Source organism: Triplophysa dalaica, chromosome 15 (assembly GCF_015846415.1).
Source record: "Triplophysa dalaica isolate WHDGS20190420 chromosome 15, ASM1584641v1, whole genome shotgun sequence".
Taxonomy (NCBI): domain Eukaryota; kingdom Metazoa; phylum Chordata; class Actinopteri; order Cypriniformes; family Nemacheilidae; genus Triplophysa; species Triplophysa dalaica.
In genome coordinates, this window is record NC_079556.1 from 8,815,978 (window position 1) to 8,829,083 (window position 13,106).

General features: G+C 40.0%; 1 protein-coding gene across 1 annotated transcript in view; it reads left to right on the top strand.

Annotated features, from left to right (window-relative positions):
• Positions 1-13,106, top strand: part of pacrg (PARK2 co-regulated) — a 95,414-nt gene that overhangs the window by 58,400 nt on the left and 23,908 nt on the right. Inside the window, exon 4 of the mRNA XM_056767083.1 lies at positions 9,057-9,206. Coding sequence (XP_056623061.1) covers positions 9,057-9,206 — 150 coding nt within the window. The remainder of the gene's footprint in view (positions 1-9,056; positions 9,207-13,106) is intronic.

A 13,106-nucleotide genomic window follows, 5' to 3' on the forward strand; every position in this document is an offset into this window, starting at 1 on the left:
CCATAGGGGAGGAAGACCCAACCCGATTAGTGTTGTGTCCAGTACGTACTGGACCGCACGCAGAGCTCTGAAGCTCTGACCAGCTCCGTGTCTGTTGGAGGACAGCAGAAGGGGAAGGCTGTCTCCAAACAGAGGCTGGCGCACTGGGTCGTGGACGCCGTTACGACGGCATTCCGATCTCAGAATCTCCCATGCCCATTGGCAGTGAGGGCTCACTCCACACGGAGTTTAGCCACCTCCTGGACACTGGCAGAAGCGCCTCTCTAGCAGACATCTGTAGAGCTGCGGGTTGGGCTATGCCCAAACACCTTCGCAAGGGTTAACAACCTTCGCGTAAACCCGGTGTCAGCCCACGTCCTGCGTGGCGACATGTAGGACTTGCATCCGGGGGGGCGTATGCCTGCGAAAGCACCTTTCCACCCTCTAACAGGTTGGGTCAGTGTGCTATTTACCTTTTCTTCTTACCCGAACACATCGCTAAGAAACTGGTACCTCACCAGCCTCCCTTCTTACCCAGACACTGGTTAAGAATAGGCATTCCATCCATCACCAAACAAGCACCCCCTGGGGGCTGGCTGGGCAGAGCAGCCTTCCCCCTTAGGCCGGGATACCATGTGAGCTATCACAGATAGCTCTAACCGGACCTAGTGCTACCGGACGTCTGTAACACCCCCTCCGTGGGCTGTTCCGTCTGATGTATCCTCATGAGAATGGTTCCCACTCCTGGTAACCCATGAACTTCCCCAGGTGGGCCTCCACCTCGCGGTTAACTACTCAGTCCGCACGTTCCATGCGTTCTCCTCCAAGGACGAGACCATACCTATATCCACCATATTCCTCCCCACGGGTAGGAGGTGGCCTCTGTAGCGCTTCTCTGATTAAGAGTCGCGCTTACCCGGTGTAAACTGATCTGGACGGCCTCTCGCCTATAGAGAGCTAAGGCCCCGTCCGTGAAAGTTACCGGTCAGGGCTGTACCCATCTTTCTCCAAGAAAGCTCTGGAACCCCCCGACCACCACACTGGAAGGTTACAGTCTCACGAAAGCTTCGAGATGACACGCCCAGGCTTGTTACCGTCGCTTCGCTAGAGATTGTGACGCGATACAGCGTTGTGGCGTTTTCCATAGGCAACCCCATCTGTCGTTCTCGACACAACGTCGAGAGACCGACAGAAAGGGAACGTCTTGGTTACGTATGTAACCTCAGTTCCCTGATGGAGGGAACGAGACGTTGTGTCCCTTATGCCACGAACACGTATCGTATTCTGCTGCAGTTTGAGAGGTCTCAGGCTCTTCAGAACAAAGGTAAGTGAATGCTGCACGCCGGCCTCCTTTTATACCGGATTTCCGGGGGCGGAGCCCGGCATGCAAATTGCATTCGCCAAATTTCATTGGCCTTTTCTATAGTAGTCAGAGTTGATTGGTTCTCAAGGGCGAACCCCATCTGTCGTTCTCGACACAACGTCTCGTTCCCTCCATCAGGGAACTGAGGTTACATACGTAACCAAGACGTTTTAAGAAGCCTTTCTTTTTTATTGGTAAAAAAAAAACTGCCCAGACATGAGAGACATTTAAACCAGTCACTGTTTTTTCAAGCATGAAACATATAGGCATGTTATTATAAAGAAACATGATGTATCTCAATAGTAAACTTATGAGAGAAAAAAATATGTCATCTTATAAAAGACTGTCCAAATTGTTTAAAACATGAATGATGTAACATGTTTGGACATTGTGGACCCATTACTTGTTACAGACTTTGTTAACATATTAGCATAGACCCTGCCCCATCCGGGACAGTGCAAATTTTGCACACTTGAGCTTAAGCCCTAATGATATCAAAATTATAATTTTTTCCCTTTTATTAAAAATAAGTTGGCCTTAAGCACTTCAATAACTGATATGCTCCTACACGCTGAAAACTATTTAGAAGATATAAGCGTTCAAACTGACAGTCTGTCAGGTGCGTTTCAAAAATCTAGAAATTCCAAGACATCACGCTACAAGTTCCTGGCCAATCGAATCCGCTTTAGAATCTGTAGAGTCTCGTCCCCTTCACTAGCTGTGTCTCGTTTCCGAAGGCTGCTGCCTCAGGGGGTCTCATTTGAAGCCTGCTACGTCATCGAGGCTGTCCCGTTTCATAAAAGCTGGTAGGACACTCTGTATGCACCCTTCTAATGCGACCTGCTTTCACAAGAATTCGGTCAGCCAACGTCTGTTATTTGAATAAACGGCAACAGCTGCACATTCAATCAAACGCGTGGTGTTTTAATATTTACAGTTTATAATTTGTTTCATGTTTTTTTAAATCATAGAAGGCATATGTAGTAAATAGGTTTACAAGTGTTTAGTTAAAGCAGTAATGCAAATATTTTTGTTTATTTCTTGAAAAGGAAAGGAATCAATTTTGTACGTCTTAAATCATGTAGAAATCATTTTCATTAATTTGACAGGTGTGCGAGTGTAATGTGTTGTCATAGCAACGTGGTACTTCCTGTTTCCTTTTCTGCCAGTATGTCCTAAGAAGGATGTCTCGAATTCTAAATTGAGAATCCTCTTTAAACCGCATCCTTTAGAGGATGAGACCTCTGGAGGACACCAGGATCGCAGCCTTACGAAACGAGACACTGCTACTATGAGACCTGAGGAAGTTGACCACAATACACGTGGCACAGGGGCATTTTGGGCATGATATAATAAATGACCCGTGGTGTATTTTTAGCTGAAACTTTACGGACACATTCTGTGGACACTTGTGACTCACATTACATCTTGTAAAAATGAGCATACTAGGTGCCTTTTGAAGTCATGACATTTTCAAATGTGTACTATCTGTGGGCAGTTCTGTTTCGCATCAGTTTAGAATAAAAACACATGTCATACTTGGCACAGCATACACTTCATCTGTGCTTGATGATAGAGAAACATTCCAAAGAAAATCCATAACAAGGTGCAAGAAACATTCAACTGTGTAAAGCATACATTGGCCAAAGAAGTTAGGGCCATTATGATAAACACTAAATCTCTAGAGCGCTATTCTTGTTTAGACAAGCAGAGCTATAGCTTCATAAATCTGTCTTATATGGGATGGTGGAATGACTAAGAATATAAGAAAGAATGTTGAGAACTTGCACACTAAGAATTGCTGGGTTAGAAAATAACCCAACCTTAACCCAGCTGCTGGGTAACTATGGGACAGAACACACGCTGGGTTATTTTGACCCAAGTGCTGGGTTTAACCATTTGACCCAAAATGCTGGGTTGTTTGTTTGACCCAACTAGTGGGTCGGGTTAACTGTGTTTCTGGGTTAACACAACCTAAACATTGGGTTATATGTTGTCTCATTGCCTTGCTACTTTTATATTTACCAATAAAAATAAATAATCTGAAAGGAATGTAAAATTATTATAATTTTTCTGTAATACAATTACACAAAAGAAATGCAATTGTAAATATGCGTTTTTATTAAATTTATTTCTTTACATTTATTGAATAGGTGCAATTGTCATACATTTCATCCAACACCGACAGATACATAAAAACAAGTTTTTGTAGATCAGTTTCTTTAAAAACAAAAAACTGGGTGAATTAGGCACTGTAGATTCCTATTCTATATGTCAACATTGCAGCATTAGAACACTCAAAAATATATTATTGGCACATGAGAATCAGTCCAAACAGTGTGCCATTAAAACTAAGCCAAACAAAGACTCCAAACAACAGACAACGACAACTTAAAGCATGTTACAAGTGCCCAGAAAAAACTGTTGTCCTCAAAAACTTCCCACATGAAGACTCATGTCCATCAATACGATAAACTGCATGCTGAAGAGATTCCTAATTAGGAAGAGACTGCTTAGTTAACATCAAGCACAGAAAAGGACTTGAAACAGATCAACTGAGCAACAAGTCAGTTTTTCAATGGCATGACCCGAAACAATAGCGAAGGTCTGGGATGTCCTGCCTCATCCCCAAGGCACAAAATGTGCAGATTATATCACTGGTCTCTGCATTTTGCAAGTATTCCACCATGACAGTCCCCACCTGATATATGACAGTTAGTCTTAAAACATAACTAAAATGTAAGTTAAAATGCATTTAATGAACAAACACAGAGGCCTTATAAAAATGCTAATTTTAGAAGAAAATTTCAAAAATCACTTTTAGTTTTTTACTTCATTCACTACATTCATACTGTATATCATTTACTTCTGAGGATATAACATACAGTGATGGCCAAAATTATTAGAACACTTGTATTTTTACCAGCTGGAAAATGGTATAAAAGTCAGTTATTTCTATCGTTTGCTGTCGTGTGTAAGAAGATAATTTCTGTTTAATTTTCCAAACATTATTTTTGTCATTAATTGTAATTATCAGTGAGATTAAGAGGCATAGCTTTTTGCTAATGCAACTAACGGTAACGTTACCTGAGGGGAAAAAAGCGCGCAAATGCTAAATTTTAAATTATTGCTAGTTGGTCGGATCCGGCACGTCACAGACACTTGAAAAAATAACCCCTTAGATCAAGTTTTGTATGAAATTATCTAATTCTGACTAAACATTTACAAAGCCATACAGTAGGCAAACAGTAACCGAACTATACCATGTATTTCTGACCTAAGGCTAGTTCATACATTTCCATGAGGATTTAACGTGAAGGATAAAAGCCTTTTAAAGTAAAAATATGCACACGTACACACATATATATATAACATAAGGATAAAGCGATTGTTACGGCCTTTTTTATAATTAGCATGCTAAGCTGCTAAATTACTTAACTTTAATCAATCACAGAATAAAACACTTCCTCCGCACAGCGACAGATCAAATACTGCATTAAACTGTAAAATCAGTGTGCTCTTACCACAAGTTATTAAAAATAATCATATTATCATATTTATTTACCTTATAAAATCAGCTTGATGTGATGTGCGTTGCCGTCTGACAATGAGACGCGTGAAGGATCCAGAAGGTTCGATGACGTGGTAAAATGAACAAACCGGTTGGGTCAAAATAACCCAACCCAGCTGTTCAGTGGTGAAAGATCCCCTACAGTCCATTTGACCCAGCATGAGCAACCCAACTGTGTGTTTACAGTACCTCAAACAACCCAAAATTATGACCCAGCACAATTAACCCAAAAATGTGTTTACAGAATTAACCCAGCATTTTTTAGAGTGTGGACTTGAAAGATGATGACCTGGCTGGCACATACAGAATAGACCATAATGAAGTAAGCTTAAAACGAAAGGAGAATGTTCTTACGTTGTTCAATCAATGCCCAGACAGTAGAATACCGTAAATGTAAAGATGTGAGATGATTCAATTGTTTGAATCTTTTTGAGTTTTGCTTGGGTTTGTACAACACAGCCAGACACCTGAACATGGTGCTTACTTTCATCAAATAATGACCTGTTTTATTTTTTAAATAAAAATGAATTAAAGATGCATGAATGGAGAATTAAGCAAAAGTTTATATTTGCTCTCCATATAATCTCATTAATATCTCTTCTGTGATTTCTCTTTACGGGTCTCTCAGAGGTCCAGGCACTGAAATATTTGAATGAGAAGTTAAACTAACTCAATTACTGAAGCATCTAAATGTCATGCACCTGTGGCATTTAGAGAAGGAAGAGGTATATGAGGGCGTTCATTTGTAGAGCCTAATATAGGGGAGGAATTAATAGTTCCTTTATTTAGAGAGATTTAGAAACAGATCTTCAGTCTTCCAGTTGAGTCACACACCATGAATTATTGAACGCGGTGCAAATGTCACGCCGCTGGAACACAGTGCGCAGTGTTGATTTGGTAATTAGAGTTTCATACAGGTATCATACAGGTGTATTGGAGAGCAGAAAGTAAATGGGAATGACTTGTAAAGTCCACCGGTCATTTAAAAATAAACACTTCTTTAATACACGAAGACAGCAGCAATTTAGGGTCTTGCTTTTACAAAAGGTCTGCTTCTGTTTTCTGTTTTCTTTTGTGTATGTGTGAATGCATGTCTCATCTAGAGGATCCATGTTAGCGTGTTTTGTAAGCTTGTTATGCATTAAATGGGTATGCTGATTTATTCAGTACATAAGCTGACAGGTAGGTAGGACATCATGTGATTGCATTTGGAGTGCATGGACAAACATTTTGTGTTCTTGAGACTTCCAAGGTAGCTTTAAGTGCTGAAATGGATGTAAACTCTTTCCTTAAGGGTCAAAGCCACAGCAGATATAAGAAAGAGACACTTATATAACTATGAAATCAAATTGAAATGAGCTTGGTCAAGCTGCTGTTTAAAGCCGCTGTAACACACGGGGTTTCTGCCAATCTCATATTAATCTTGAGTACCTATAGAGTAGAATTGCATACGTCGTATCTTCGAAGAGAATTTAGTTTGATCACATTTATAAAAGATAGATACAGCTGTACGATAACTCCCGAAATCACACGGTGCGAGCGGGGGGGGGGGGGGGAGAGGTAGGCTGAACTAAAGCACATTGCCAACAAAACAGTTTCACTAACCATCTGCGCATGCTCCTTCTACTGCTCTCCTTCTTCTGGGCGTTCCGCATGCTTTTCCGGGAGAATTGTTCAATACAGGACTAAGAAAAGTTGTTACACATAGTTTTTTATGTTCGAAAAAACTTTCCGAAACGATCGCTGGGGGACTGTATTGAGCAAAGAAATACTACTTATACACCCAACTCGTTTTTTGACAAGTTGAACATGTTAAGCATGATAAGACAGCACGTATAACATTGTAAAGAAGTCAAAATGCATGATACATTGTTGCAGCACCCCTTTAACGTTTATGTGGTAGGAAATAAGTAATTTTCTACTTAACAGATATAATTTTTATGCCTTTGACCAACCACCAAACTGCAAGCACAGGATTGTGAGATATGATAGGGATGCTGCCTTCAAACATTTACCAGATGGCACCTTTGGTAGACAGGATGTTACACGCATGTTGGGTACAGACGTGCTTTGACGCTTTCCCAGCTGCCACCAGGGAGTCTTATCCAAAGCCAGCCAACCTGTGTCTGTCAAAACCGTCTGTATTCGTACATGTTGAATATTTGTATTTGTATTGCTTTAAAGGGATAGTTCACCTAAGAATGAAAATTCTGTCATCATTTACTCATCCTCAAGTGGTGACTAGCCTATAGAAATGTATTCGTACTGTTGAACACAAAATAAGATATTTAAAAGAATGTGTTAAACCAAATAGTTTTTTGGCACCATTTTTTTCTACTACAGTATTGTAGTCAATAGTGCCCCAAAACTGTTTGGTAACAAAACACAATAAATATATTTCTTTGTGTTCGGCAGAACAACAAAAATCATATAGATTTGGACCAACTTGAGTAAAAGATGACAGAATTATCATTTTTGGGTGAACAGTTCCTTTAAAGGTCTCCTCATATGACCACTTTCAACAAGTTGGTATGATTTATTAGGGTCTTCATGAAATGTCTGGAACATGTTTTGCTTAAAAACCCTCAAAGGCTATGTAAACAAAACCTTTCTTGCCTAGTCAAACCAGCTCTGCTCACAGCAACCCGTTTACGTGGATGTCTCTTTAAATGATAATGAGTTACAGTACTGCCATGGCAATGGTTTAGATAAATTATGTTTTCTGCGGTTAGTTTCGTCTGTAACGTCTCAAACCATTCGTCCGGAGACAAATAATCCGTCATAGCAAACCGGGCTCACGTTGTGCTTGTATGCTTGCCTTAAATCCACGGATTGCGCACCTGCAGATCTCAGCAGAATAACGTGGATTTAAGCGCTTGTCATTGACAAGTTATAACGTTACACACACAATGTGAAATCATAACTAGTATGCTGTGAATGATTTTTCAGCCTAAGCATGAATGATAAGAGACGTTTTAAATGAAACTATCCTGCAGTATTCGCCCCTGTTCATTAGCAAAACAAACAGCTTAGCGCAGCTATACATATCAACGTGTCCATCTGCACTTATATACAGCATGTTTTACACTGGCTTTGAATGTTCTATTTAGCCCGTGACTGACCTAGCTCCCTTCGCTATCATATGCTAACGTTATCCTGCTATATATACGGTACATTTACGTCAATTCAGTCTGTTGATAAATATTACTCCCATCTGCAGTTTTGTCTCATTCAGTTGGTCTCGATCCCTCTTGAGGAACAACTTTGAAGCTAATCCTGCTTGTGCTGTCCCAGGTTGAAAAAGCACTCCAGTTTGAAGTGATTCCTGCAAACAAGCTAGTTTTTTAACTTCTCATTATCCCTACTTATGGTAGGGATTTTCACTAAAAAGTAAATAAATCCACTACTGTCTCCTCAAAGCTTTGGACTCCAAATGACTACATTACATGTTGTCCAAGAACTTTAGCCATAGCGTCACGTACACCGCTGCCTCTTTGAAAACAACAATTGCGGAGCAAGGTGGGTGGAACTGTGTATATTAAGGGGCGGTAACATTATTATGAAATCCGCATTTGACATTACAATCGGAGCGAAATGAAACGGCTCGATTTTTCACATGCTTGCAGGGAAAGGCACACCAAAACAAACTTACTGGGTTCCAATTTTTCATGTTTTCTTGGTTGCTAGATGCACCCGGGGCCGATTATAGGCTCCTTTAAAAATTATATTCATTTTATAACCAGACAACATATGCTAATCGGATGTTTTACTCATTTTATCTTGTATATACTGTATGTATGCATTCTGTAAACTTGTCCAATAATGTGGCAATGTTATCATCTCCATAAACGTCTTAGGGATTTTTCCTCATCACTGTTGCTTCTGGTTTATTCACTTGTGGTGTTGTAAAGCACTTCTTTTGTAAAGTTGGTTTGCAACAATGCTATTGTTTAATTTCCATGCAAATAATTTTTTCTGTATACTGTACTTTGTCAGACACAAAGAGAAAACACAAGAAACTTTGGCCCAAATAAGGAGTTGTAACAAAAGACAGTGATATATCACATTCTGGAGTTTTTCTCATACATTGTCATAATGATACAGTATCATTATTTGAACCTTCTGCCCTTTTTCTGTCTGCAGATGCTCTGAACACAAGGAACAGGCAGGTCATCTGCACCACGCTCAAGGTTCTGCAGCACCTGGTTGTATCAGCAGAAATGGTCGGAGAGGCACTGGTCCCATACTACAGACAGATCCTTCCAATATTAAATATTTTCAAAAACATGAACAGTAAGCAGCCTACCAACCCACATTACATTGTTTATGCCCGAAATACAGAGGCTTTCAAACCATTATGACTTCTTAATTTTTGGGGGGATTTATGCAATGTGATTTTACTGTATGAGGTGTGAAAAGCACGTAGCTATTTTAAAATCACTGCATTTTTTGGTAAAGGGTCAGAGTTCATAGTTGAGTCTTTTTGTTTTTATATTAGAAGCTCTTTTGTTCTTGAAGTTTGCACAGTTACATTCTTAACTTTTTGTTCTGTTTGGCTTTGCATGTACAACCGATTTTGTCACTAATTTGGCCACATAGAAAAACCCTGACAATTAACATTGACTTAACATTGATTTCTGCCTCTCTCAGCTTGATGGCTATCAGTGCATCTCTTTCAGAATTTAAGCCTTCAGCTCTGATCTTTAAAGCTGTTCTCAGATCAGCAGCCTTTGCCACTGCACTCAGTACCTCTTATTGAACGTTCAGCATCATTACTGAATGCCTTGGGCCGACCCTTTACCTGCCAATACGAGAGTCTAAACTCATTCAATGCCTGAACGTCCACCTATTATCTAGTTGTACCTGTGTTTTTATTTGTCTTTGACGTCCGTCACCTTTGAAACATCATTCAGTGGACTGACATAAATGTTCTGTATTCACCCCGCGTTGGTGCCGGACAGGTTGCCTGTTCCATTCACCACCTTTGTCAGGAGAACTATAGGCCTGCCAGACATCTCCAGACGTGAGGACAAGCATTGTGGATCAATCACCTCATCTCAGGCTTAACCAGTGGAAACACTGCCACCTCACACCCCTGATCAATATCCAATTTGAATCATTTGTCTTCTTAATTCCGTTACATTATCTGCTAATGTTTTGTTTGAGAAAAGCAAGGAGAGCTGAAGAAAAAGAGAAAGCTACTCTCATTAGCTCTAGGCTCCATGCTAATCTCCTCTGTGAATTAGCAGTAGCTAACATCTCTTAAGTGTTTAATACCTGGTTTACAGGTTTAGATCAGGGCATGTTTGTGGCAAACAGATTCGTCTTTGTCTGTTTTTTTTGGGTGCTGGGCACCAGCAATTGTGCATCTTGTTAACCGGAGTAATAAGCAGATAGGTGTCACCTTAACTACTGACACTTTTATATTTATTTATTTTGATTTAAACTAATAGAATTCAACATTTTAATTTGAGTTGTGGTGTCATATACTGTAGGAGAATGAAAGTGTGAATAGTACCTGAAACCTATGAATTTAATGTTGCACAGTATTTACAGTGGCATAAAGTCTTGTTATCCCATATATATAATAAAATGTCAATTTTTTTAAACAGTATTCGACCAATCACTACACGCACTGGTTAACTGACCAATCATAGCACACCTCTCTTTTCAAAGCGATGAGGTTTGTAAAAAATCTGCACGTTTTAGACAATGCGCTTTACATTATCGGTATGTGTAAGATACAGCGTGTTTGAACCTTAAATCGTGTATACACATTGCATTAGATCTAAAACAAACTATAATATTTGTTTTAGTCGTGTCATGTGACCCCTTTAAGATAAAGATCCGACCAAAGGCGTGCACGATTGAAGAAACACTGTGCTGCTATTTTTATACTGGAGTTATAAAAACAAATCTTTAGGTTTGTTTTTAGGCTTGTAGTGTAGTTAAATGAGTTTGAATGAGAGAGAGAGAGAGAGAGATGTGTTTTTTTTAACTCTGGCATTAAATTATCTGCTTTTCTCTTCTGGATTCCTCTGGGGGGAGTTGGTGGTTGTGTACTGGCTCGCTCTCAGAGTATCTCTCGGGCCACTTTTTCTACAATGTGAATGTGTGTGGAATGTAAGTGCCGTGTGTGTGCGTTTCCATGCCTTGTGACAGTGTGGCCAAAGGGAAACTGTGTCTACATAGTGGTCTTTTGTTCCCCAGGATGCAGCTGTTGGCAGTGTGTTGAAGTGTGTGTGTGCACTTGCTCTCTCACACCTTGCTGTGCCTGTTAGATCCTAAATTTTCTCACAAGTTCACATTTGTTTAGCACTCAACACGTATGTGTGAATGTATTTCACACCTATTTTTTGCTGGATTTCATATGCACTGGCTGCAACAGTTTTTATTCATTTACAATTGTTCACCCCCCCCCCAAAAAAAGATTTAATAATTTCATTAATGTCACTTTTCTGGTCCTTGATTCTGATTGGTTTAGCCGCATTCTAAGCGGTCATGAAATACGCCGATACATAGTATAAATTCTGACTTCAAACCTGTATGACTTTTTTTCTTTCGCAGAACACAAAAGAAAAGATATTTTGAAGAATGTTGGTAACTTCTTCCATTGTCTAAACACAAAACCAATGCAAGTCAATGGGTACCACTGTTGTTCGGTTACCGACATTCTTCAAAATATCTTCTTTTGTGTTCTGCAGAAGAAAAAAAGTTGTGCATTAAAAATGACAAAAGGGTGAGTAAATGATGACAGAATTTTCATGTTGGTAAACTATTTCCATTCAGAGCAGTTAAACTCTTTGACTTTTAAGAGGTCATAAATTAACTATTTGCACATCGTTTTTTCATCAGTGTTTTTTCTGTCTGTTTATATCATTAAGAGTCTTGGGATTGTAACCTGCAATACTTAAATCATCGCTGCTGTTTTGCCAGATTGTTATTTTACTTTCTAAGGCTGTTTTGGGTCAGTTGAGCTCCAGCTAAACTATTTCCTGTTTAAGCTATGTGGCACTTTAATGTCTGTGCATGTGTGAGTGCATATGATTATGTATTGCCGTACTTCTAAAAATGTATGTGCATGTGCGAATGTGTTGGTTTCTGTTTGTGAATCACAGATGCAGTTTACACGCTTCTGTTGTTTTCCGGCTGGGACGAGTCCTATTGTTAATCAAACCGATGACGTCTCTTATGAGGGAGAGATCTGCTTCATCATGCAGTAGATTAAACACACACACACACACACGGCAGTAACTTCATTTCCTGCCTGCTTGCTTCTGTCCAGTACACACTCCTTGAGGAAAACACACTCCCTGCTTAGCAAGAAGCTTCCTGACAAATGTGTGTGAACAAATGTCCCACTAATGATGCTTAACGACCCCGAGCTGTTCTGCTGTTAGCCCCTGCTACACTCCTGTGCTCCGCTCCAGCATGTGTGTCTTTTTTATTGGCCTGCATTATCTTTGTGCTGTTAGCCTGCTTTCCACATTAATCTACAGCAGACCTGCTGTGATACACTTTTTTTGGTCGTATGAATCCTCCTGCTGGCAATGCAGACACGTCTGATAAGAACCAACACTCGCACACCGGAGGGGCTGGCACGTCTCCAGTAGGCCTTTATTTTATATTAAAAGACCCATTTGTTTCCAGGGCATGTAAGATGGTAGGTTCAGAGGCGCAGGGCCTGCTTGTTATTGTCTTGGTGGTTGGTCTGTGCTTTGACTTCATAGGAAGCTTGTGTGTTCATGACAGAGGTGCTGTTAACACCAGGTGGATCTAACATGCTCCTAATAGTAATGACGGCTTGGGACTTATTCTCCTTGTAACCTCTTTCCACAATTAGGAGTCATAGATAGGGAGGTGGACTTCCCATTGGGTGGCACACATATATAAATGCCCACAAAAGCAAATGAACACAATTTGCAACTTAACATACAGTATACAGTTACATACTCTGTAGATGTGAGTATCCCACCCTCTTGTCATTTCAAAGAATATATTTTGAAGAATGCTGGTAACCACTGACTTCGGTTTACATTGGTTATGTGTCCATACTATAGAAGTGAAGGTGTTCCATCGTTGTTTGGTTACCCACATTCTTTAAAATATCTTCTTTTGTGTTCTGCTGAAGATAAAAACGTCATACAGGTTTGAAATAAGTGGATGAGTAAATGATGACAGACTGTTTATTTT